The 27515-nt window shown below is 43.1% G+C and overlaps 1 protein-coding gene across 26 annotated transcripts in view; it reads right to left on the minus strand.

The window, feature by feature from the left end:
- The window catches only part of SUDS3 (SDS3 homolog, SIN3A corepressor complex component), a 61187-nt gene extending 37000 nt beyond the window's left edge, over window positions 1-24187 (minus strand). For 18 of the 26 annotated variants that reach the window (XR_002443340.1, XR_002443329.1, XR_002443342.1 and 15 more), the window contains exons 1-12: window positions 23983-24187; window positions 22213-22282; window positions 21216-21271; window positions 20735-20806; window positions 18682-18701; window positions 17976-18132; window positions 14502-14597; window positions 12577-12638; window positions 11639-11660; window positions 10801-10906; window positions 7101-7185; window positions 2878-3909 (exon numbers count right to left, since the gene is read on the minus strand). Coding sequence is in view for 1 of the 26 variants with exons in the window: in XM_021412388.1 (XP_021268063.1) it covers window positions 3811-3909; window positions 7101-7185; window positions 10801-10906; window positions 11639-11660; window positions 12577-12638; window positions 14502-14597; window positions 17976-18132; window positions 18682-18701; window positions 20735-20806; window positions 21216-21271; window positions 22213-22282; window positions 23983-24148 (1011 nt within the window). In the remaining 25 variants the exon portion in view is untranslated. Of the gene's footprint in view, window positions 1-2111; window positions 3910-7100; window positions 7186-10800; window positions 10907-11638; window positions 11661-12576; window positions 12639-14501; window positions 14598-17975; window positions 18133-18681; window positions 18702-20734; window positions 20807-21215; window positions 21272-22212; window positions 22283-23982 lie in introns of those variants that run through there. The other 8 variants (XR_002443350.1, XR_002443348.1, XR_002443349.1 and 5 more) reach the window with 2 other exon arrangements.

The following is a 27515-nucleotide window of genomic DNA, read 5'->3' on the forward strand; positions in this document are numbered from 1 at the left end:
CCTAACAATGACAAACGTTGCTCAAAGCATTGGCATTCCAGATCCCAAGGCTTAAGTAACTCTTCCTGTACTACTGCTGAGAGCCTTGGGTACATGCTGAGAGTTTAGATGCCTATCCTGCTTCAAAATACACCGCTGAAAGCACGTTGCATTTATAGACTTTGATACCGAAACATTACCAAAATAGTGGAATTGTTTAACTGCACAAAATGAGAAGATTCAGCGCCAGTGGACTTTCATTCATACAGGACATCTCCTCTTGTTTCCTAAATACTTTAAAAAGCGTACTACAATGTGATTCTTGGAACTGGTCAAACTAAAACTAGGAACAGCAAACCGTAAAGATCCAGATTTCCTTAATCGCTTTGTGCTTGCTCTATTTGCTCCTGAGGAATAAGAATCCCAAGGGCGCCTCAAACTGTCTTGTTTTTTTCCAAGAGGAAGATTCACAGTTACTCGCAAAGGTCACAACAATGTCTTGCTCTTTTACATTTCATTTTTGTAAGTGCTCCAGTAACATGAGAAATCGCAAACGATTTCAGGGCTTCTGTTGCTACACCACTCTGTATCCTTACAAAGTGCTCCAGCTGAATAAGACAACTTCTTGGATCAGCATTCAACCTTGTAAAAAGACTTCAAAACTTTTCAGTGAGCACGGTGCCAAAAAGTCACTGGAAGTTGGTTCGCTGATCTGTCTTCCTTCATATTTGGGTATCTAATGGCTGATCGAGTACTAAATAACGTTGGTTTTATTTCCCCAGCAGACACACAGCCAGCTGCAGTTTAACTCTCAGTAAATCTGTTACTGGCAGAAAGTTCACCTTTCTTCACGAGCTGCTACAGCCAGCAGTTACAACCACTTCTTGAATTTACTTTCAACACTGTTAATAACGGGGTTGACATTTTCATACCTGCAAAATCGTTTCCGTTCACCGAGGATTTGAGTTCTTCAAAAGACTGCTGTTAGACAAACAGCAGACAGGAAAAGAACCAATTTTCTCTTAGAGGTTAGGAAGGACTGTGTCCATCTCCCTGAGTAACTTCCCTTCTTCCACCCAGCAGGAAATCCTCATTTTTACCACTGATGCCCACACACTTGATCACCGCAGGGCTCACCCTCACCACAGTGCACCAGGAGCATCCCTCAAGGATTAAAGAAATGCACTGCTCTCCTGAGTGCACAGTCAGGCACTACATTCTGAGCACTTCCAGCCTGTAATGGCACGGGTCATTACACAACAGCCTGCTGGAACAAACAGGATACAATATTCACCTACTTCAACAGAGGAGACTGACTTTTCACAGTGATTAGCAATGGTAAGAAAGACATTCGTACCGTGAAAATGAGAAAGGAAGTATGAAGCAGCCTTAAAAGGAAATACCTTCAATGCAGGAGTTTAACGTGAGCAAAAAGAGGGCTGTAGGCCCATGCTCTGGACTGTCAAAAGCAGAAATTAAATCCCAAAGGCAATTCAGGGGCAGCGGGGAAACAGGCAGTGGACGAGGAACAGAAGGGAGTTATTACAGCCTCCGTACATCCTTCCTGAACATTCAAGATCAGCGTGAAAACCGCGTGAGAGTTTGATTTCAAAGTGCTTGCAAACCAGATCCACGTCGAAGAGCTGCCCTGAATCAACACCAGGTTACAGAAGGAAATGGTGCAGCAGCCCCACAGGGGTTTGCTGCCAGGAGAACATCCAGATTCTGACTGGGGAGGGAACTGAAGACGTCACCCCACCCACCACAAACCCTGCAACGTCAGACCACAGCAATGGAAAGGCAGGTTCTGCATTGTGACAGCAGCTGTTGTTTCCTCCCTCTTCTGCCCAGGGATAGGGAAGGTGAGCTGATGTTGATTCAGATTGAGCTGCAGTGATGAGGCTATAGAATTAAGCTCATGATGTGCACCGATATCACACTGGCTCTAAGAGAACTGCTGCGTTTCCATGCTTCTACCAACACCTTTAAAGATAACATTACAGCAGAAGAGAGATCATCAGCTGTTAGCAGGCTGGCAGGATATCTTCCCAAAACTCCACCAAGTTTGCAACTATTTCCCCCAACGTGTGTGCTCATAACGTGATAAAGGTAGGAAAAAAAAATCCCTGCTATTGACTTAATGCTTTTTATTATAAGAACTGTGATGATCACTTTAAGGCTTCGTGACAAATCCTGTTCAGTACATGATCACCTTATATAAAAACCTGTCACGCACACAGAGGATGTTAAGTTATATTAAGTATGCTGTTAACCTGACAAAATACAGCCTGCTGCGTTCCACCTGACTAACTCTGCAGCAAAGATGGCACATTTTTAAGGGGTGGGAAACAGCAACGTCCTCCCCTCCCCACCAGAAGGCCAGACCTAGCTGAAATTCTAAGCACAGCAAATACATGAGAAGTGCTTCAGCCAAAAACGCAACGCATCAGCTCAGCCATAACATTCCACCCCAGATCCACGTACGTACATCAGTGACTGGGATGCGACTGCCACCCAACTGTGGCAAGTAAAAGAAACTGAAATTGAAACAGTCATTTAAAATACTCTATTTATCCAGATATGAAACAGGCTAGACCGTTGCTGAATGAGAGGGCAGCTGAAAAGCAAAAACAAAAGATAGCTCACAAAGTAACAGATAGGCAAAGGCAGAAATTACAACTTTTTGACCAGTATTCAGAAGGAGCACAGAGCTGACTTGCACAGAAGCTGAGGATATGACAGTGATGCCAATGGGCTGTGTAGTTCCTGCCAGTGAAGTCACACACGGCATCGGTGGTTTCAGCCATCAGGAAGACTGAGAAGAAGGAATGCCAGTCACATCCTTAAACACCTCAGAAGGGTGTGAATATGATTAATATCATCTCTTGAACATTTTACCTCTTGTGTTTTTGGAGGGTAAGTACGTGTAGAAATCCAGCATTATCTCCAGTAATTAAAACACCCTTCAAAGGGAAACCTATGATGCTTGGGGGAAAGATGGTTTTGTTAAGGCAGCTTTCCAGTCTGTACCACACTTGTAGTCTTTGTATGTGCAAAGTCCAGTTAACCAATCCTTTGGTTTATCCTCATCTGCCTATTCCAGGAAATCTAGGTATAAGAGATACTCCTTGCTTGTTTGTCGAAGGGTTTTTTAATGTGAAGAGAAATGGATGCTTCAGATTAGCCACGTGTGACTGCTTAGCTATATTAAAATCAACTCCATTTTCAGCACTTGCTAAACTAATCAGACTTTCCCAAACAAGCTTCAGCACTCGAGTCCTTAAGCAGTTCATCCAGTAAAGCTGATGTGTACCAGACATTACAGATGCATTCCTCAGCTGCAGCTGAAAGTTGGCAGGATTCATCTCCTTTTGCCCGACATCCTGAGCCTTGCAAGGAAAGAAAGCCAAAAAGAACGACCCCGGGTCTTGACAAGCAAAGTTTCTTCTGTTGGTCTGATTCAAAACGCAAAAGTTACGCTGCTTTCAACATACAAGTCCAACCTGCGCACCATGGAACAACGATGAAGAAACGTATGATGCAAATCTTCTTAAATAGTCATCCAAAATATAAAAAAAAAAGGCATACAGCAGCCTGATGCAAAGTCCAGAAATAGTCCAGGGCAGTGTTTGTGTATCACCAAGATTTTAGGACTACTGGGGATAATGTGGCCAGCCACAAACTGTCTCGTAAGAGGTTATGACAGCGTTGTCTGCTTCTAAGATGAGAGTGAACAGACTGCCATTCCCCATTAGAGGTTTCTCTATTGGTTTTAATAAAAAACAAGAAGAAGAAGAAAAAAAAAAAAAAGGACCAAGGAAGAGCATACAGTCATGCAGCCGATCGCCGACGGATCACAAAAACACCTCGCTGCAGCTGCCCCAGGTAGATTCTCATCTTTGTGCTGTCACTGGTTTTCCTCACCCAGATCTGCATGAGAGAGAGAGAGAGAGAGAGATGGACAGGGGGAATATGTTAGGGAAAAACAAGGGAAAAATCCCACCCCATGTCAGTAATACACAGCCAAATAACTCCAGGTTTTCTGACTGACAGGTCTGAACGTCTCTGTTATTCCGGGCGCGTGATGTTTTGGTTAATTCCTTTTCCCTTCCCACATTAGTTTTCTGCTAACACTTCTGCCTTTACCACTTCAACTTGCTGCTCAAAACAGTCATCAAGAATAATTACTCTTCCCAAGCTTCATCAAGAAAGCAAAATTTCCTTCTGCTACAGCTCTCTACCAGAACTCTGGCATTAAGCCTTGCCTAATCAAAAATAAGGCCCTCTAGATCCACAGATCATAAAAATAATCTGCCCTGGGATTTGCTCAGACAAGTAACTATTAGTCAAGTGAAAAGCTTACTCAGATTCTGTTCAGTGAAGCATTTCTCACAATTTATTGAACAATTGTATCTGAAGATAAAAGAGCCTCCTTTTAAAATGCCTGCATGGAAGGATTCCTATGGCTTGAAGACATACAGTACGTTTCAAAGGACAAATTGCTTCCACGGAAGCAGCCTTTCAGAGAACTTTTATAAATGAAAATCATTTTTAAGACCCAAATAACTGCATTTTAAAAAAATCAAATCTGAACAGAACTCCTCTGCCTTTTATTATTTTAATGCATTTAAAATGTTTAAATATATCCAGGGAAAAAAAACAAGTTTTCTAGCCCTGAGTAATCGAGTATTTTAGGAGAGAAGCCCAGTATTTTCCACTGCAAGGGGTTATAAAGTCAGTGTCAGAATGCAATTTATCTCAAACTGATTTTTCCTAGATATCATTAGCTACAGCCCTAACGTGATATATTGATTTAACTATTATTTTAATTATAATCTGACCTGACTAGAAAAGTCCTCAGTTTAAAATAAATCGAATATTTGCCTGCATTTGCACTTCAGTTATTTCCCCAGAGAAATTAAAATCTACCTTCTCTGATAATCACCCCTGCTGCGACATCCCCAGTGTTGGGTAGGCTTTTCTAACCAAAATAACTCATCCAGCTGCAAACTGAGTGCCTACTCAGAACAGAAAACAGGCACAGAGGTTTGCATTCCGTCACGAGCTGATGGACTGGTACACTGCTTTATCAAAGCTAACAGCTTCCTTCAGCTTCATTTGTAGGAAATTGCAAATTCCGTTCCCAGCGACCACAACAGTAAAATTAGCCCTCAAATGTGCCACACAATTAAGGAGAATGAAAGGATCAAGACGCTGTGGACTTAAAATGGATGTTTTAGACTTAAAATGTATTCAGAAATCAGAAGAACACATCTGTTCATTCTAAAGAACCGAAGGGCAAGGTGAACAGAAACAACCGTGCTCTTATTTTATTCCTATCTTCTAAAGGAAAACACTTGATTTCTTTTTCCAGCTTCCAATAAACGGAGTGTTGAATAAATCCCAGGAAGAAAACCCCTTCCTGCACCTACTGAAGAGGTTCTTATTGTCAAAATGCAGAAGCTGAACTGGTTCCATGAGTCTGGCCATGGACTTCCAAATCTAACTCAGTTTCCAAGGAAACCACGTGGAATTTCTATTTCTTTTTAAGTACGATCATCACAGCTGCGAGTGTTGGAGAGGCCTGCAGTCAGTTCCAGAAGTCAAAACAAGTTTCAGAAAACTAATTTTGATCTTCATGTGAAGGAGGAGACTTCTGATACACTGTTAACTAATTCCTTCCTTTCTGCAGCCATGTGGAAGCCTTTTTATGCCATAATATTATGTTCTTTAGTTAAGGCTTCTCACTTTGAACTTTGACATGCTGGTGGGGAGACAATCTGCACCAAGTACCTTTAGGAAAGCTCCTTCCAACTGACTTGACTTCCATTAGAAGTGCTATCAAATTATGACCGTGGTCTACCACTGGAGATCTCAGACTGAGGTTTGCCTCCTTGCTTCTAACTCAGCGCAGGACTCTGTGAGACCACAGTTCAGCAACTCCATTTGAATGAGCAGTGAAATCCGAGGGGCACAGTGCCCTCCTAAGGGCACATTCCCATTTCAGCATTCTGTTTTCATCTCCCTTGCTTTTGTATTGTGATGGCCCATTGCAAGAAAACTAACTGCCATGCCTTCTCCCAGCCATCCTCAGAAAAAAAATCAACAACCTACCGTGTCACTTGAAAGTGAACTACACGCAGTAAGCAGCAGATGGCATTTTCCTCAGGTTTCAGGTAAGCTGCTCCCATAAGACTAAGAGTTTTATTGTTCTAAGTCGATAGTAATAACTTTAATCAAATTAGCAGTACTACGTTTGTAACGCGTTTGTTAGCACACTACTACTTCACCTCAGTAAACAGGCATTGAGCATAACTGCTATAGCAAGGAGAACAGCTGTGATCCAAAGCATAGCCCATATGCAACTCATTTCGTTGAAAATGAAGTAGTTTCCCTTAACTTAACAAATTAAAGCTACTTTACTGCCTGATTGAAGAGAACTGCATTCAAGTCTATTGCTCCTTTCCTCAAAGTGCTAGGAATCTGCTCAAGAAATGAACTGCTCCCTTTGCCCAACCAACAGACTGCTCAAACAGGAAGCTCACTTTGCAGTGAGATTCACATCAATCTCCAGCACACATCTCTCTCTTCACCTGCTTCTCTAAGTCTTTATCATTACCCAACAGGAAATTGCCTCTGACAAATGATTCACCCCTTCTATCTTCCACGTAGGTGATGAATGATGCCAGCACACTTTACATTATACATACTCAGGTTAGCAGAAAGAATTTTCTCCCCTGATAGGAAGTAAATTTGGTGACAATGTTTGTCCTTATTCCCTCCCGGCATCCCGATGGGATTTATTTTTATTTTGCATTAATAGGAGCTGCATGTTCTTTAAGTAATGCAAATGGCACTTACCTATGCAGCATCAAGGAGATGCAATGTGACAGCTCTCCTCACTTTTCCTGCCTGCCAAACAATTACTTGCAAAATGTAGTATCACTCTTTAGAGACACAGGAAGCCTCAAGAAGAGATGTCAATTCAGTGTCATCCTAGATCCAGCTGCTTTATACACTGAACAATTACATCTTTTCTGAAAGCAGTATTTCCTCTAGGCTACCTGCCTAAAGCGACCCAGGGTTTTCCCCACCCCTGTGAACACAGAGATGCCCACTACCTCGTTGGCGCCCACAGAACTGATGACACAGCTGATCTTAGTGTTCTCTTTAGACTCCAGGTAAATGGCCTGGCTCTTGTGATACCTGCAAAAATTAAAGAGAGATAACACGTGAAAGCCCCAGCCATCCAGAGACTGCAGAAGAAAACAATAGTAAGACTGATAAAGTCAGGATTCTACAAGTATTTGGATAGAATAAATACGAAGTCATTTTCTTCTTTCCACACCGCTTTCCCCATCTTTGAAACACAGCTGTGATCTGATCCTCCACACACTTGGCATTTAAATGCAGCTTCAGAATGCATGAAGCTCTCTCAGTTTGAATTCAATTCTCAAAGCAGATTGCTTAAAACAGATTTCATATCTAAAAGAGGCAGGGGCAAAGCACCAAGACACAAGATAAGACACAGATTCACAATAAGCCCATGCTTCAATAGCTAGCCAAACTAGCCTTCCACACTTCAGACACGGGATAGATTCTAGGCACCAACACCACATTACGCCTGATAAAATCTTACAGAGCAAATTAGATACTCAAGGATTATTCACATTCTCCCCTCACCCCCCCAAAAAAACCCAAATCAGTAGAACACTAGCACAACAACAGATCTGAAGTGTACCCAATCCAGCTGCGTAGTCTATTGTTTTAGCAGACTTTAAATTTCCAACATCATCTTATTTTGTGAAAATATCAAAAATTACATCAAAGTGATAGGTAGCTGACTCTAAGAAGCGATATATATCCGCAGTAAGCAGGCAGTGTCTGAGCAGATTTTTCACTTTTAGATCATATTTTAGTCATGCTATATATTTTTCTCAGGGCCTTTGTATGAAATGAAGTAAAAAGCATTCAAAATTCCAAACCCAATTGCTTCGTTTCGTGGTGTTGCCTTCTTCACCCTCGCCACGTTTCTGCTAAGTACTGCAAAGTGTGCTAGACAGAACTCCCAGCTTCTGCTCCTTTTGCTTTGCAGAGTTCTGCAGGCAGCACCAGTTACACTGAAACCAACTGGCAATTAAGCAATCTTAATCAAGAAAGCACCAAAATCTTCCACAGCCATAAAAGAGTAATTGTATTTCCACCTTCACCCTCATCAAGATGCGCTTCATATTTGACAGGGAAATCCAAGTTGCAGAATCAGCAGAGATTCCTTCAGTAACTACTCAGTATGCAAATCCCTGCAGTCTGATTGGCTGGCAGCCATTTGCCAAAATGCTTGGATTTGCATAAGCTTTACAGTTATTTCTACAACAACCATACTGTAAATATGGAAGTCATCCAATAGTTTATTCCACAATCTCTCCCTACTGGCTCATGTACTCAGAATTTTCACATTTCTTGCCAGTAACAAAAATGATAGCATCAGCTTTCAGTGCTCCAAAAGTGCTAATTACCAAAGGGCTGGGCAAGGTAATCACAAATCCAAATCCTGCAACCTCTCCACACTTGTGCCCAACCATTATCCTTTCTCATTTCAGCAGAAAGGATATCAGCAGGATCCAGGGCAATGCAAGAGCAGCGATGATACAAGCCAAGAATGGCAGCTTATTGAGCCCAGATGACCATTAACTGATGTAAAGGAAACAGTTATCAGCTATTCCAAACCAGACCTCGCTGTGATTAGATAGGAATACCAGTCCAGCAGCATCCTACCACGACATGTTGAGTGCTTAAGCAAGGAGAATTGATCATCTAGGTACAATCAGAGTGCAGAAGACACCGTGCAAATGAAAACTCTTGAGTGCAATCAGTGCAGGCACAGATATTGAAATAATTTTTTCACTCGAAGCTTTCAATTATCGGTGAACTCCAAAGACAATGACACACATGAAGCTGGTGCCCATCAGTAGATTTATGTTAACTACGTACAGAAAAGGTAGGATAACAAGTTAGTTTGAGAACTCCTCAATGAAACAGTGCTGAGCTGCCTCACGCTCCATGCATGCAGAGATACAGGTCAACAGAAGCAATGTGGTGAACCTCAGTAACCTCAGCCTTTCACTAAGCTTATGTACCTGCAGGGGAACAAAAGGGATAGAATTCAACAGGAAAACAGCTGAGGAAAAAATGCAATGGAATTTAAGTTGGCTTTCAAGAGAGAAAGTGGCAGACATCTCTTGCTTTGCAATACAGAAAGCGTCCCACTATGACAAGTGAGAGAAGCAGAAATAATTTCACTTACTGCTACAAAATGCTTTGCTAAAAGGCTGAGACTTTCAACTGCAACAGAAGATTGAAGGAAATCACTCTGCACTGTTGCGTGCAGACAAAGCTAAAAGCAAAATGATAAGGTGGTTGCTTTATTGTGCACCATAGTTTAGGATCTGGTGGGGAGTATGGAAGAAACAGGAGGATGAAAACTTGGAAGTCTAATTCCACATCCTGAAATTGGAAATAGGTTTGGAAATAGGTTTTTTTTAAATGCTTCTGCAAGACCTTAGGGAGGCCATGATTAGCCTTAAGCATTCACCACTTGGAGATAATGGTCCTTTCATGGCTGCTGTCAGGAAACAGAGAAAGCAGCCACTCCTGAGCTCTCACATTTATTTCTGGCACACATACAGGAATTTCTGTTTTTCTTGTTATGCAACACTACAGTAATCTGCATGGTTAAAGATTCTAAGGAACTGTTTATTCATCTAAATATATACTAGAGAGGATAGTAGCTCTACACGAGAAATAAAATTCTGGGAGCATCTGTGAAGTGACAAGTAGCCTGTTCATGTCTGGTTTACGCTTCAAGGAAGTTGAAGCTCCAGGCAGCAGCTTTTATCAGAGCTGCATACATTGAATCCTCAATGAAACTTCACTACCAGAAGACAAGCAACAACAACAAAAAAATGACCAACGGCACCAGATAGCTGCTGCTTAGACAACAAATTCAAAGCTTATTTTTAGTGAGAAAATTACAACCTCATCTCGTTATTTTGAGCCAAAAGAGTAGGCTACATATAAGCATGCTACTTGGAAATTGCTTTCTGCTTAAGAAGTACTAGATTGCCTCCTTGATTATCTCGTTTTGCATGTCTCCGATTAAGATCTACTAATAAATTTTGCATAGAAATCTTATTTTCTTTCTATTTTGTGAGGCTTCCACAGCTAAATGCCCATAAAACTTAAAGAGCTACATCCAATCAGCAATTCTGAAGCTGCCTCTTCTGCATGGATCTGATCTTTTAAGGTTATTAGGATTTGTTATTCGAAATATTTTTCATCATGCTTATCTGGTGCACAACATTTCTCCTGCCACCTTGTGGAGTGAAGAGCTACTGTACTACACAGCAGAGCACAAGGACTGTGAACACTTTTGGCAACAGCTGTACCTGCAATCACTCAACTTCTGTATCTCAGCTGACCAGCTCCAGTGCTCCAACAAACTGCAGCCAATGGTGGCTCTCTTACGTGAGATTAGATTCGACAAAACTATTTCCCAAGTGTCACAGTGCACAATCTTTTTTTCTATGGAGTCAGTTTTAAGTTTCCAAGCTAGCAGTTTCTCCAGAAAGTCTGTGAGGCCTGAGCAGTCCATTATAGCTTATTTACAAAAGCCACAATGATTAATTCTTGGAGGATGTAGCTAATGAGTGCTCAAAAACAGTTGCCCGGGATTCCTTAAAGAAAGCAATTCCTCTTTGCAGTCATCGCCTCGTCACAAAACAAGGCTCAGAATGATTAAAACAGAAATTTACCAGGACTTACCATCTTTTATCATAGTAGAGTTTGCCATCTTCTATCCGGGCCTCAAACCGCTGCGCTGGAGACTCCGCTGGCGTCGCTGGGAGGTGCTCAGGGGAGGAGGGAGAGGCTAAGAGAAGAGAAGAGACCATTTAAGAACTAGGATATGCCCACCATGCAGCAGCACATCCGACTGCAGAGTCATTTAATATGGCCACATTAAGCAGAAACAAGCACAGAAAGCTACAACCTCAAATTTCCTTTAGAAAAATTCTCTCCGGTTGACTAATTCAACCTTGGCCTTGCTTACATCAACTGTAACACTTACTGAAATAAATCAAGCAACTGAAGTACGTATAGGCAGGTGATAAGCACTACGTCCTTGATCCTGTTTTACTTCTAACTCATAATGTACTAATAAAACAGGGTCAGGACCACATCAGCACGTTAGTACCACAATCTTGAAGTGAAGCATACAGATACACCCAGAGAGCTACACGCACAAAACTGGATGCTCTCAGCCCTCTACCTACTTTACAAGCAGGTAAGCTGTCCAGATGCATGCAAATATAGTGAAAAAATCTTGCTACAGGCTAGACTGCCTCATGTTTTAAATTGTCCCACGTTGCCCCAATGTTTGAGACACCTAAAGATACGTATCGTTCCCTTCCCATCCCCAAGCTTCTGGGGAGACTATGAGACTCCACAGGGCACCCATTAAGTCACAGTAACTACACAAAGAACAGCAATTACACAGTCAAAACAGCTACACAGTCAAATGACACAGTCAAGAAGTCTACAATACAACTCTCTGCTCAAAACAGCACGGTTGTGAACAGTGCCAGTGCCACTGTCAACTCACCTGGTCTCTTGGGTGATTTAAGCTGCATGGAAAGAGAACAGAGAAGCGTTAGCGATCTGACACTGGCCAAGGAAGGCTACAGGAATAATTTTAGAGGTGGTCTTTCTTCCCACACTCTAGATGGTTGTATTTTTTTTTTTTTTAAATGTACAGTTAAGTGGCATAACAAGACCAGAACGCTATGCCATAAACAGCTCAAGGTGCAGATAGTCTCATAATACTGAAGGTGCACAAACTGAATTTTGTCACAGCATTCCGATGTCCACCAAATCAAATCAAAACCAAATCCATCTCGCACGCTCCATGCTCTGAGCATGATCCAGCTGTTCTCAGGGTATGCCCAACACAGAATGCAGATCATTAGAGAGACTTCTACAGCTGCCACAAAAGGCATGCTCCATTAACATCATCAAAAGCCTTAACGAGCAGCCTCTAATATGAGAAATCATGTAAGCCTTAAAGCAGTTAGCAAGAAAACAGGAGGATAATCACATCTAGAAAAAATTGAGCATTAAATATACACACTGTAGCCCACCCGTACACTGAAGAACTGCGAGATTGGGAAGGAAAAAAAAGAAAAGACAAGACCCCAAAGGCTTGAAGCAGAGGCTGGGATCTCAAAGAAAACAGTGCTAACATCTGTTCAGCCACGCAGGGGAAGGCAGAAACACGGTGAGATAGCTTATCACTTGGTTCTGACAAAAGGAAACGTTTTTAGGTGGCAATCATTTTAATTAGATTAATCAAACCTACTAAAATAGAAGGGAGGAGATACCCTCTTGCTAAATCTTAGATTGTGTTCCTTCCGAAAGCCTACTGGGATGACACAGTCCCACATCTCAGAAAGGAACATGAGGCAGACAGCTCTGCCCTTTTCAGGAGAAAACACCAGCTTTCTTTTTAAAATAGAGAAATATAAATCAAGCCATAATCCCTACCTTATTTAGGGTTCTCAGGTCCTCCATTATTTGCTCATCCGTCAACAAGTAATTTAGCTGAGGTATCCAGAATTAAGGCTCTCTAAAGCTCTTGACAAGGCTAAAAATTAAAGGTCAATGATATCTCACTTCACTAAACATAAGCCAGAAGGTTCCTGTAAAGTTGCATCGGATTTTAATAAGGGCATTATACTTCAGCTTTTTTTTAATCACACAAATTAATGCAAGCCAACCCCCACAAAGCCTCATATTTAGCAGCAAACACTACAACATCAGTGTAAGTTATTCACTTAAAACCATCCATTCACAGCCTTTAGCACATTGACATTTACTTGGTGGAGGCATTGAACAGGAGCATTTCCAATGTTTTTTCAGCTTGCATTGCTGTAGATAACAATCTGGGAGCTGAAACACAACAGATCTCCTTGAAATTCTGTACAATTAAGCTGAATGCCACCCAGAGCTAGGACAAAAAAAAAAGGCAGCACCTCACAACTCAATAGGTAGGAATAGAGGCAGGAACAAAAACAAAAATCCACAAAACTTCAAGAAAATCAGCCCAAAAAAGCAGGCGGCACAAAACACATCCTCATGTGGATGAGGACAAAACAAGACCATACTGCTCAACTGAAAACAAACTCTGAAACCAAAATACGACATCAGAACACAGAAATCAGTGTATTATAACCTTACTAGAGCCCAGCCATTTTGCATAGCTTCACTATCACATCTTCTGAATTCTTTGCTACCGCTCCTCTTTCTGTGTCTATTCCACACACAGAAAACAGTACTCAGAGCACTGCAGCCTCTTTCCAGTTTTAACCTATAGCATTCCTTCAGACAGCTGTTAAGTCAAAAATATTCAAGTATTAAAATGCAGCTAGCACAATTAGCAAGCTGCACTGTAAGGATTTTAAACCTGATGGACTGTGGCTGCTGTGTCACACTCAATCATTAGGTCATGTTTGCAATGAAACTTATTTCAGATGAGATACGAACACTAATAAATACATAGATATATATATTTTAGAAACAGTGAGCAATTTCCAATTAAAAAGAAGTTAATTAAAACTGGAGATGCCCAGAAGTTCAAGATTTGACACTGCCTTCAGAAAACGTGAGTCACTCAGGAGCTGCAAGCTAAGTTTGTTCATCTGATCTAAGCAAAACAAGTTTGGAATCTAATAATAAACTTCTGCAGAGCAAATATCACCGCTTTCCTTTCCAGGTGAATTTAATACATACAGAAAAGGTACCCATCATCACATATTTCCAGAAGCCAGGGAACATTTTAATTACAAAAAGCATGCAACGAGGCAGGAGGGAGGGATTACCTATATGTGTTTTTCTGTTTCTTGAGATGTATAAAAATAAGATTTAAAAAAAAAAAAAACAAAATCTAATTCAGAGAACAAACCCAGCTCCTTGGTTTTGCTATGCATCTTTCCGTACTAGATATCTGAAGCCCTTATCAGAAATGGAAAGCATAGTTTGATATGACAAATATGATCTTTTTGGCAAACGTGCTGTCATACTTTGAAATGAGAAAAGCTGTGGCTCATGGAAAAAGCCAGTTCTTATCTATGGAATCAACTGCCTCGACATCTATGTTGAACGTTCTTTTAAAATTTTCCTTTGTGAAAAAAGTGCCAGAGGAATTCACACTAGCCTCCACGGCAAAATAAAATCACCTACGTTATCTCATGCTACTGTGAGGTTTAAGCCATTATCTCCATGGGTTGGCTGTACACTATTTATTAATCACACAATATACATAACAAGCTGCATTTTCTGCATTAAATCCTGGTTCCAGCACCTCATATAATTCTCTTTCCTGTGTGTAATAACACTGATGCACTTTGCCTTGCAGGCAGCATGCTGACTTCAAGTAACAGAAGCCCTCCAATGCTTCTGTAAAAGGATATCAGGGGCAGGTTTCCTCCTCTTGTCTGGGATGGGGACTGGATCATTTGGTCGTCGCCTCAGTTTCCTCGTCATGATAGGCTTCACTTCCATAGAGTCTGCAGAGAAACAAAGTTGGAGAGCTGATAGGACCACTGGGAGAAGAGCAAGGATCAGTGACTTTCTACAGAGGGCACAAGGAAAACGATTTTTTCTCTTTCACACAGAAAATTGGATTTTTTTCAGGATAGCTTCTAGCATCCAAGCTGGAACTGCTGACAGTGAATACGAGCTCTCTTTTATACTAGGTCACTGCTGAACAGCTGTGTTGTGATGCCATGGTTACAGCTTTCATTGTCTGGAAGCAGCACAGCTGTTTGGGGACACTCAACAGCTCCTTTAGGTGCAGGTAACTGAAGCACAGCAATGCTATGATGGTTCAAGAAAAAATTCTCTCATGCTAACGCCACATATCTGCTTTTAAACAGATCACTTAAAAGGCAGAATTCATGGAGTTCTCTGCTAATAAAACTTGAAGAGGTAGCAGCACTTAAACCATCAGACATTCTCATGTCTTCAAATTGGAACGCTAGGTTTGTCTAAGCCATACAGTTACTGCATTCAAGATGGAGACTGGTACAAGTCTGCTGGAGCAATTCTAAACACAAATAAGATTTAAAACCAGATGACCTGGTAAAAGTTTCAAATGACGTCTTAAAAAGTGAGCTTAATTATAAAATTCACAACAACTGTTGTTATGACATAAGCTGTAACTTATGTACTGGGGAAAAATAGTCCAAAATCGAAACATCTCAGCAAGTCATTACCAGCATTACAGTTTGTCCAAATGCCTACAGGTGCTCTGAACTGAACTGCTCAACTCAGCTCTCAACCTCTCACAGATAATTCCTTAATTTATGAAGATAGCTTAAATTGGCAAGCAAGAGACCACATCTAAAACGTTAAACCCCAAACCTCACTGCTCCCTCTATGTGCTGGAAATTATTTATCCGGCCCTGAGTACATACAAATCACATCCTAGATAGCACTGATGTATATGAAGCTTCCTTTTAGACACTGCACACTTGAGTAGCTCTGCACGTTGAAAACACACAACATTACTTTTCTCTGCACATTAAGGGAACAAACACTATGAGAAAAGACTTAAAAAAAAAAATAAAAGTAAGTAAAAGAAAATGAAGTGCCGCCCACAAACAGTACACCAAAGGAAACTCTGTAATTCAAAGCTGACTGAAATACACTGCACATTAATAGCTCTGCAGACACTAAAAACATAAGCTACGGTGTTAATGGAAGCCACTTCTTGCCATCTGTGAAGAGTGATTTACAAGAGCCTCAAAAAGAGGGGCTCAGAGCACTTACTCAAGGTGACAGGCAGCCATGCTGAGGCTTTTCCACCTTTTAATAAAAGTGATTTGAAATGAGCTGTCGCAAAGCTGTTATCTGTACTTCTTAAAATCTGAATATCGACTGATCTCAGCAACCCGTATAATACAATGGCAACAAGTCAGCTGGAAGCTAGTACCACATCAAGTTTCCAGAGAAAAACACTTGGAAAGTCTTCCATTTGCTACGAAACATGTGATGAGCCTTGAGACTCTTGAGATTCACGATAACTTGATGAAGAAATTTCCACAGAGCTGCTGAAGCACCACCAGATTTCACCTGGAACACAAGCTTACACGAGGCTTAACAGGTGAGACCCACACAAGGCAGTGCTCCAGGAGACAGCAGCTACAAGCTAATGAAACTGCAAGCAAGTCCCAGCACTCACAAACCAGCCCGCTCCTCATCAGGCTGCCAACTTGCATTCTTGCCCACACTGAGCTTCTCTATAGGTATTGAAAATCACCGAGCCCACACAGGTTCCATTGTGCTTCTTTCTCAGCCTCCGGTATGTATTCACAATGAATTCTGCTACTTCTAAAGGAATCAAATTGCAATTCTGCTGGTCTGGAAGGAGGGAGATAGGAGAGGCCCAGCACACACGCACACAGAATGAATTGCTTCTCCACAGTTATTTACATGCCTTTTACCAGAGTTGTGCCTGATGAAATAGCCTATTTCCTCAGGATACACAAGAGTGGAGGGAGGCATTTCCCAGTGGAGAATTAATCTGCTCCCAAAAATCAGACACATTACCACTGAATACCTCTTTTTGCTCCTCCTCAGACTCCCTTCAACTCTGCAAATCCCAATCCTGATGTTAACAGCTGTCCTGTCTGCTGATGGAGACACTGGATTCCTTCTTAGAACGCGGGGATGCAGATTCACAAAGGCAAGACCCAGTCAGTGCTACATAAGCGCATCATTGAATTGGTGTTCAGAAATGGTTTTTTTGTTTTTAATTTTTTTTTTTTGTAAGATCCTTAAAAAAAACAACCAGCACAAGGTGTTTACCAGACCAGATCAGCCCTAATGATTTGTACAATACCACCAGCACTAAAGCATGTCCGAACAGATTTTATTTCTCATTTCTGAACAGCAATTAAACGATGCGCTTACGTAACACTTGTAGATGCTAAGAAAGATGTCAAAGCTCTAACTCATGGACAGAGCTCAGCAACACAGCCAACATCATCTGTCCATAACACGTGGGAGTTGCTCCTCGTAAGGAAATCAGATCAGACCTTTGGTTCAGTATCAGAGCAGCACCACCTGTGAAGGAGGCCAACTAGCTCCATCACTCCACTGAGTCCACTGCTGCCAAGAGCACTGACAAGGCACCAAGGCTACCAAGTGGTTTCATAGAAGAAATTTGTCCATTTAATGCTCATTTTCCAGAGCCTGGACACAAATGCGGCTAACTGAAATCAATCTATTTTACCAGCTTATTACCATAGAATGGTAGAACCTTTTGAGTTGGAAGGGAACTTTAAAGGTCACCTAGTCCAAATTCCCTGCAATGAACAGGGACATCTACAGCTAGATCAGGTGCTCAGAGCCCAGTCCAGCCTGACTTTCAATGTCTCCAAGGAAGGGGCTTCCAATTACGAGGAAAGCCATGGTACATACAATGAGTCAACTAATTAATTTTGTACAATGTAAAGTAAGAAATATTGTTCTACAGCAGCATCTCAAAAATCTGTCTTAAAAAGAAGCTCTGGATCTAAACACACGAGTTTAGCTTTCAGGAATGAGTCCAACCCAGCGTCCAGCACAATTTTATGAAGTCCAGAAATCACAAGAACTCAGTATCTGTTCTTTTGAAAGGAGAAAAAGTGAATAAGAAAGCTTGTCCACTCTGTTCCTTCGTTGACACTACTTTGATTTACATGTTAATAATGCAGGTCACTGAATTTCATTATGAACTACATTCTCCACCAAAAGACCACCACTTTGTGTTCTGCATCAGTTGGCATTTGGGAAGTTTTAAAGCCAGGCTGTCTGTATAATCCAGCACGGGTTTTTTTTTTAAACTCTTTTTTCTAAGCAGTAGCAAAGCGGGGAAGAACAATGACAGCTCTTGTTTTTACCTCCTGTTAATTCCATGGTTAACTTCTCATTCTCAATCATCTTCTTTTTCTCTTCCAACTCTGCAATCAAATTTTCCTTAAGCTCAATTTTCTTATCTTCAAACTCCTTTGCTGCTGCCTTCTTTTCCTTGACATAATTTTTTTCCACCTGATCTGTCTAATGCAAATCAAAAGATAAAAGAGTTAGCTAAAGAACCAATATCCCCAGTCAATGATTTGGCAACACCTTCTTTCAACTGCCCTGCTTTCATTAGCTCTTCTGTTCAAAACTATAGCCACTTCTGCAGATTATCAATATTTACATAATACAACAGAAAATCACCTGAAATGACTAAGGAAGCAGAACCGTTATCAGCAAAAGAATTAATTCTTTTTAAACACACTTTAATGGTGCATACCCTATCAGGTCTCTAACAGAGAGCACTTCAGGTTTATCACATATCACCCCAGGCAAGCTTAAACAAGGTTTTTAAACAACCAAATGCACAGGCAGCATACAGCTTGTAAAAAAAAAAAAAAAAAATGTATTTTTAATTTTCTTTTGCCTTGAAGTTACTGGGGGCAACACAACAGAATTCTGTTCTTAACTGCAATAACTCTAAAGGGTGAAAGAAAAACTGAGAAAACAAAGTCCTGGTTGATGAAGCTGCAGGTTTAACCCCTTCCACCTAGTTAATATGCATTTTAATAAATAAAGAGTACTCACTTCCAGCTGGAGGAACAGTTCTGAAAGACAAGAAAGACTCAGTAACTTAATTGAAGTTTTCTACAGCTATTTAATCACATTTGCAAACCTAGCGCAGCAGTAAACCACCCTTTTCAGCTCAGCTACTACTTCCATCAATACTGAGTACGTAGTCCACCCTTCCTCCAGTCATCAAAATCAACCAATTATAGATACAAATTTTCCAGACAGAAGCTTGAAACACACAGTTGGATGAACAGCTGGCAAAAATTGACAGTTGAGACTGATGTTATGAATTTCAGCAATGACTCATTCAGAAATAATACTGCAGCAGTTAGATTCATCTATTTAACACAAGCGCCTGATTTCAGGCTGCTTAGGCCTGAGAGAATAGGCAAGAAAGCTGCTACATATCACTGATGTAAGTTCTAACATATGGCACTACCTTAGTTCAAGTCAGACAGGATGAGGCCAATGGATTCCTCAGTGTGAGACATTCCTGCAAAGTTTGTGCAATTCCTAATAATTTGAAATTAAGCAAGTTTGGATGCTTCTCTTGTTTCCCGGAGGACACACTGCACAGAAAATCTTTGCTCAAGATAGTGTCCAAAAAAGGAAACTAAGGCACCTGGTCAGTCCTCAAGCCACCGTATTTCACCAGCATTTTAACCTATGGAAATATCTGAAATAGTGAAAACTTCTCTGAAACATACTGGAGCCTGTTATCTTTATGGAAGTCTGTAGCAGCATCCCTGCAGTATTTGTCACTTTTAAAATTATTATAAAAAGCAACACAGATGCCCAAAATAAAAATTAAACCCTCTGTTTGCAAAGGGCCCTATCTTCTAAGCAAGGATGGAATGCTTCCATTATGGAGGTTATCATATACAGGCAAATCTAAACTATTGCTTTAATACCTGAATTGTCAAAAAAAAAAAAAAACAGAACCAAAACCAACCCTCAACATGGGAAGAATCAACACGAAAGACCACTCTTCCTGTAATACTAGGCAGTCAGGATTTTATCCTAATTCAAAAACCTAGCACAATCTGCCCTCCTCTGGAAGAAACGTGCTGCTGCAACACCACTCCTTGCCAGCCAGGGATACGAGTTTGCAGTCAGTCTTCATTTCACAGCAGCATCCCATAATTACTAGAATGCCACCCTAACATACAATAATTTCACCTCAGAAGACAGATTTCTGTTTGCAAGAAGCAGCTCAACTTACTTAAATTCCTCAAGCAAATCCTTTACTATCCCAGTGTCTTTCAGGAGATAGCTTGCACTATTGAAAGGTTGCTGTATATTTGACATACAACTGCCCTGACTTATTTCACAGTAAAATGGTGCAGGCATTATGGGATGCATCCGACTTTTCTACAAAAGGTCCTCGCTTCGGTATTCAAGATAAGAAGCTACTGGAAAAAGAACAGGAAGGAAAGCAAGCAACCAGATCTGATTTCCAAGCCATTCCTTTGTGGTAACACAATAAAGGCTACTCAGAAGGGCTGAGAGCTAGGCACTTTAAAAATTAACTTCGGCCCTGGCTTCTGAGACAGAGCCAGAAGAGCATGTGCAGGCAGCCCATTCAATGTCATGGCTGTACAGAGTAACATTTTCAGCAGCAAATCCTCTGTGTTCGTTGTTCTTGGGCACAGTCCTAACTTCCTATTCCTGCAAAGAGAAATGTTTATTGGTGCACTGTTTAGTGCACCTGAAAGCTTCAGGCAAGGTGCACAAAAGAACGAGCCAATGTGGAAGACTGTAGGCATAATGCCAGATCAAAATGAAACACTTTCATTCGTGCTATTTCACACCAATGAAGCCTAAACCTTTTACTGGTGTTTAGTAAACACCCTGCAAACAATGCTGATGAAGGGGTGGGTGATGTTAAGAAAGATTCCACCGTGATTCATAAACCCCAAAAACCTACACTCTACCCTCAGAGCATAGAATCCTTTGCTCCAGCAAGTTCCTATCTTTGGTGGATAGAATTGCCTTTACGTTTCTCCTGGTGTTACAAAAATTGTAATGCAAAGACAAACGCAGCATCTCCGAAAGAAATCCAGCTTACCAGCATTTCGTATCCTTTCTTTGTACTGCTGGTCCAACTTCTTCATTCTTTTCTGATATTCCTGAAGAGTACCTAAAAAGAAATTGTTGATTTCAACCGAAATTTTTATTTTTCTTTGTATTCCATTTTCTCAAAAGGCCGCATGCCTCCTGAAGCAGAAACAGTGGCACCTGCAATCAGCAAACTACAGTCCTAGTTTATTTTGATAAGCATTTGCTGTTTTCTCAGACAGTAAAAAAAACTACTTTTAAAAACGCTTACTGCACACACAGAGGCTCAAAGGCAAACGTGCAGTGTGAAGGATGGAAAGCAGCTGACATTTTTCCCGAAGCAGCACAACAGAGAGTCAATATTGAGTCTGTGATGAATCTACCAAAATCCTCGTCTTGCTATGACCTCTGCAAATGCTCTCCAAACAAATCTCAGTTTTAAAGAGCGCTGAAAATTATTTAAAGAAAAGCTACCGCCCTTCAAAACTCACCTTCCTGCAACTGCTGCAGCTGCCTCTTAAGAGATGCCAGTTTGTCCTGATACATCCTGCAAAGACAGAGAACTTTACATTGAAAAACAAGCATATGTGGTTGGCTTCACTATCTTCTTCGGTTATAGTGTGCTTACACTGAATTAAAAACTTTTCAGGAGAACTTCAAGAGACAAACAAGTAACAGAGTATTCATTCTACAAATGAGAGATGATCACTCTGCCTAAAAAACGGCCAACTCGTCAGTTTTACAACGCATTCAAGACAATTATTTCCCTAAGACTTCAGCAAGAACAAGACTTATTTTATTTATTTTAAATGTGGAAACCTATGATGACATTCAGATCTACAGACACCAGAAACTTTGCTACGGAATCATTCTGCCACTTCACCAAGTCTTGATATTTGTGTATTACAATCCCACTCATAAAACAAAAGGCATTTCCTCACACAGACCTTAACATTCTACATATATGTATGTATATTTTATATATATATGTATATATTTTACATATACATATAAAACTTCCCCCAGCACACACACCGAAAGAAAAAAAGCAAACCCAAAACTAAAACCAAAGTCTATTCCCGGTGCTGCTGTAGACTTGCATTTCCTTTCTCACATATCTGTGGTTTAACATAGGCCAACTCTTCCTGACCTGTGTGAAAAACCACACTGTTGCCAGTAAACGAACATAAAATGCTGCAAATACGCCTTTAAAGGATCTGCCTGCAGAGGGATTCATTCGCAGCAGAACTGAGCTGCTGGATGTTTCTCTGTCCAAAACATTTCTTTGCTTCATGAACTGAGAAAGTAACTCAGAAGAAACACAATTACATGTGCTCATTAGCTATTACATTGAGCTACGTTTTTTTAACCCAAACCTCGGTCCAAACATTGCAAAGGTTTTTTTTACAAAAACAAGACATCTACCCCCAGCCCCCTAAAAGCACAGCAAAAATGTTACCTCACTTTTTATTGGAACGGGTTACTTACTGTTCTTTCATCTCTACAAAGTCTTCCTCCTCATGTTTTGCCAGATCAGTCTCGCTAGCATCTTCAGTATCTACATGAGGTAAAGAATGACTTGTTAAAACTAAGCAGGATTAAATGAACATAGTAAATGACTAAAAAACCCACACTTGGGCAATTTACCCTCAAATACACAACTAGACAGGCAGCTGGAGAAATGAATTCAGAACTGACTTGAACCATCTCATTTCTTCCCTGGCACTGCAAGCTATCCCATGTAAACCCACCAGCAGATTGACAGCGTAGCTTCCATCAACTTTAAGCAGCACTGACTTAAGATACTTCACTGATTTCTTTCCATTAGTCTCACAATTCTAAAGTGAGATGGTAACACACTCTTAGGACCCTGAAGGACATTTCCCAGGCTTCTTCTTATAGCTTCACCCAGGAAACAATGACTGAAGGAGCTCTGATTCAGGATGCTTCTGCATCTTGACTCAAAACACTGCAAATAGAAAGCACTATGAGTAGATGCTGTTATGGTTTACCACAGAGGTTGCACTTAAGATAACTAATAATTTTTTTTGCTATAATCTGAAGTTGACTTCTCAGCTACACACTGAAGTACCGTGTCATTCTCACAAAGCAAAGACAAGTGCTAATATATAGATAGCCCAGATCTTACACACAGAAAATAAAAACTATAAAACAAAGCAGTACAGCACTGCTAGCTTTCAGCTAATCCTTTGCAGCTTTCTTTTCTCAGGTAGCCAAGGGGGAATTCCCTTTCCTCTCCCAAGAGGGGTCAGCTTCTCCAGGCTGGAGTTACGGTAGACAAGGTACAACTGCACAGCCTGAAGTGCAGCTACATTCCCCACATATGGACAAAGGCATCAGTCTCTCAATAACAACAACAACAAAAAATAGTGAAAGGCTATGAACAAACACCTTAAACTTTTTTTTTTTTTTATAGCAAGATAAAATTCAACACAAGTAGCTTAAGTTTTGAATGAAAGAGAAATACTTTGGTGTGTAGGTCTCCAAAAAGCCCTCTGTACCTGGTTTACTTTTGCACTGCCACTGCGAGCATCACAGCAACGTGTATGCTGTCACCACCCCTGGGGACCTGCAGACGTGGCTCTGGCTCCTTGTTCAGAAGCACACAGACACGATGTGACAGCAGTGGGGCTGACTCCCGTCCAGTCTGACACTGCATCCTGTCCGAGGGTCGTTCCTCATCTCCCTTGCATATCATTTTATGCATCCTACATGCCAGGATACTCTGGATTTTACTGTGGCTTCTTCTCCCTTGTTTTCATGGTCCCACTACAAAGCCCTCTCTCTTCTAATACCTTCTCGGCCCCTAATCCTTACACATTTCAACCTTTCCTCTACCTGACCTTCTGTCCTCCTTCTACCCCTTCACACCACAGAAACAGAAGTGAGCTTCATACATCAGACCTCTCCAGCACTTTTTATTCTACTACCCCATTTATAACCCGGGACACCCAAAATCCCACCTCCTCGGTGCTCTCCTCCTTCTGACTCTCCACCGCTCGGGAACACCGCTCCAACTCCACCCCTCCAAACTTCACTTTTTTATTCTTCCTCAGGAAACTCCAGCGATCGAACGAACGAGCTGTTGTTTCCGCAGCACATTCCCGCTGCTCAGAGCCCTCCCCGCCCCGCTTCTAGCCGAAGCAGCCCCAGGCACCCACCTCTCCAGGGAGCGCAGCCCCGGCCCGCACCCCCTCCTTCCCCAGCCTCCCCCAGCTCCGCTCCGGCGCTACCCACCCTCGTCGGAGTCTCGGGCCCGAGCGCTCCGCTCGCCATCCTCTTCCTCGGCGCTCTCCAGCTCCTCCTCCTCGTAGTACTCGGGGCCGGGGGGCATGGCGGGGGCGGGTGCCCCGGGCGGGGCGGGGGCGGGCGGCGTAGCGGACACCAGCCCGGCCGCGCTCATCGCGGCAAGACGGGACAGCGCAGGACGCGGCTCCGCCGGGCGCTCTGGCAACAGTGCCAGGACCCGCGCGCCACTTCCGCTTCCGGCCGCCCGAGCCGCTGCCGGATGGACGCGCGGCGCTGCAGGCGAACGGGGCGGGCACCTAACAGGGGGCCTGATGGGGCGGGGGGCGCTGGGCGCGGCGGGTTGCCTACGGGTCACGGGTTCGAGGCCCGGGCACGGAGTCACGCACTAGCACACGGGTTCGAGCCCCGCTCAAGGCAGCGCCTGCTCCACGGGGGTGGAGAACTCGGACCTCTCGAGAGACACACTGTCACGTTCTGACACCAGCTGCTATTACCGACACTCTAACAAAATGTGGGCTGGTCCAGTGTTTGCACTGCTTTCCTCCATGCGGAAAAGTCTTCCTCGTTCCTCCGTGCTTTCATCAAACTACTCCATGCCAATCAATCGCAGCTTTCCTAAGACAAGCATCCAAACCCACTGCAAATTCCTCACAGCGGTCACGGACAGGTTATCCTCCGGCAGGACACTGCTACGATCTGAAGGACCAAAGTGTGGATCCTGCAGTGAGATTCACATGCAGGGACCATGTTAGATATGCAACCACAGTGAGTGTGAAAAAGCCTCGTGCTGCTATTTCAGGCCAGGTGTTTCACTGCACCCTTTCCCGCAGCTGCACGTCACCTGGGAGGCACTGAGCGATCACTGCTGTGCCTCTAGCAGAGCTGTGCTGAATGCTCACCTGGACATTGCTCAAATGCATGGCTTGTTGACTCACCGAGACACTATAAACAGCTAACCAAGGAAAAGGAAATAAAACAGAATTGGTTTGATGTAAGGAAGGACTAAACTCAAGAAGACTGCAGTGCTGTTTAGAACTAGCTGGCCCAGGCCACCAGCAGCCTAGGGGGCACCGGGTCATACTCTGCCCTGAAAAGAATCACAGTGGCACAGCACATGTACTTTGCTTTTCAGTAGTTCATCCCAAAGATCTGTTTGCACTGACTGACAATTTTTAACTTGGAACACCCACACAAAGCATGTGTTAAACCTTTTTATGTAAGTAAATGTTGCCTCTTACAGGGGACGAGGCTGAGACATGGCTAAACATCAGCACTACTGCAAGCAGCTCCCAGATCTCAGCGTCCCACTGGGGGGGCACTCGACTCGGCACACCGGAGTTGTAAGTGTTGGAGCCACTCACCACCCCTTGCTGCCAATCACATCGGTGCCAGAGCCATCTGCATCTGGACAAGCAATCCTTCCGCGGGGCTCTGCCTGATGCAGAAGAGCTGACGGGGCTGTGTGTGGCCACAGGGTGAACAGGAAAGGGTGCGGTGACTGCTGCTGCATCCCAGGAGCTGCACCACTGGGGCCGCGCTTGGACTGCTCAAATCGCTTCCCCATCTTCACACAGCTGCAGAATTAGAAACAGCACGCTGGCTAAACCCTCCAGTTTATTTTCCATTTCCTTCCTGTATCTCTTCCATGTGTCCACGCAGTTCACCCATCGGCTCCCCAGTCAGCCTTGCTCACACTGCTGTGGATAGCGATTGGGTAAACTCAGCAAGGCTGAGCCGGGGCTGCCCTTCCAAGGTTAATTCAACTCACATTACACTGCCTCAGCACTTTCTGTTCATCTGAAGCAAATTTACCCTTTAGGAGAAGCTTGCACACAAAGGGCAGGTGCATTCACTAATGTGAGAGCACAGAGGAATCCTTTGAACAGAAGGAGCTGTGTACAGCAAATGAGTAAGAAACCGGACAGAGTTGCTGATGCAAAAATTTTTTTAGCTCATTCTGTGGTCAAAACTGGAATCTCACTTGCTGCGTGCTCTCCACACCAATTCCTCATGTTTAATATTAGCCTTCTGGAGACACCCTATACTGTCATCTCTCAGGCATCCAGTGGGAACCCAAGGGAGGAGGTTCAGCTTTAAGGAATGCCATGTTTCCCTTACAAATGCAGAAACTTAACTATCTATGCCCCAAAGAGCTATCAGGGACAGTTTAAACTTCTTTGTCAAGCTGTTGTTCTTGGCTTGTGTTTCCATCAAAACTGTTTTTCTCATCACAACTCACTGTTTGACATATATTCACTCAGTCTGAAGATAGGTTTCTGCATCCTGCTTTGTCAGCATCAGCTATTTGCAAAGCAGCTGACAAAGAAGTCCTGGTCTTTCTGTTTTTATTTCCATTTGTAAGAAACGGAGAAAAAAAGCTACAAAGCTCAGCCTTTGTAAACAGAGAGCACAGCAACATGTTTCTTATATGAAATCGATAGATAACCAGAAAACCTGTAACACTGGCCTTTGAAGAGCAGAACACATACCAGCTGCCACAGCCTGGGACACGCTGCTTTCAAGTTTCCACACCTTTAGTTTGAAATGGCTACACCACGAAGGTCCTGGAAGACAGCCCAGGAGCACAACTGGCAGAAACACACCAGCATAAGGCTGCGTGAAGCATGGGCAGAATGCATAGCTCTGGACCTCCAGCTTTGTTTAGCACCAACATGCTCAGTGATCAGTGGACAAGCTACTGTAGGCCTCTATATTTATAGAGGAAGGAGTGTTTATATAGGAAACTGCAAAGTGTGGCAGGAACAGCATTATATCACCTTACCCTGTCCCTCTGCTCTGCTCTCTTCCTAATCCAGGCCTCTCAGCCACTGCTAAAGCTTCTTCTCCTCTGAGGCCTTTCCCTCCTCAGGCTGTGCAGTCTTTTAGCCCCACAGCTCTCCCCTGGTGACACAGCCCACCCTTACCAAGGCTTTGCTACACGGCAGCAGCTGCTGCAAGCCCCAATGCCGCCCTGTGATGGACGGGCCCTGGAAGGGCCTCCTGCACACACGAGCCTGTAGGCGCGAAGCCACCTCCACACACACTGGGTCTCCCCACAGGTCTGAAGCTCACATACACACCTGGACCCCACAGGCTGCCTTTCCTCACACACACCTGGGTCTATAAGCCTGATCCCCCTTATACGCCTGCCTTACCTAACATACACACCCGCCTTCCCCCCCCCGGGGCCTGGAGCCCCCTCCTCACACACCTCCTCCCCTTACAGGCCTCCCTTCCCTTCCGCACACACCTGCCCCTATATGCTCGATACCCCCTCCCCCCCAAGGGCTCCGTTCCCTCACACACCCCACCCCACGGCCTGACACCCCCAGGGGATCCAATCGCCCGCCGATCGCCGCCGCCCCCCGTATCCCTCCGGCCGGGCTGCGCAGGCGGACAAATCGAGCGCCGAGCCCCCTCACGCCATCGATGGCCGCGGCGCCCTCGGCTCGGGCCGGGCCGCGTAGCCGAGCGCCGATGCCACTCCCCCCCTCTTTCCCGCCCGCGGCGAGCGCGGCGGC

This window comes from Numida meleagris, chromosome 14 (genome assembly GCF_002078875.1).
Source record: "Numida meleagris isolate 19003 breed g44 Domestic line chromosome 14, NumMel1.0, whole genome shotgun sequence".
Classification (NCBI taxonomy): Eukaryota; Metazoa; Chordata; class Aves; order Galliformes; family Numididae; genus Numida; species Numida meleagris.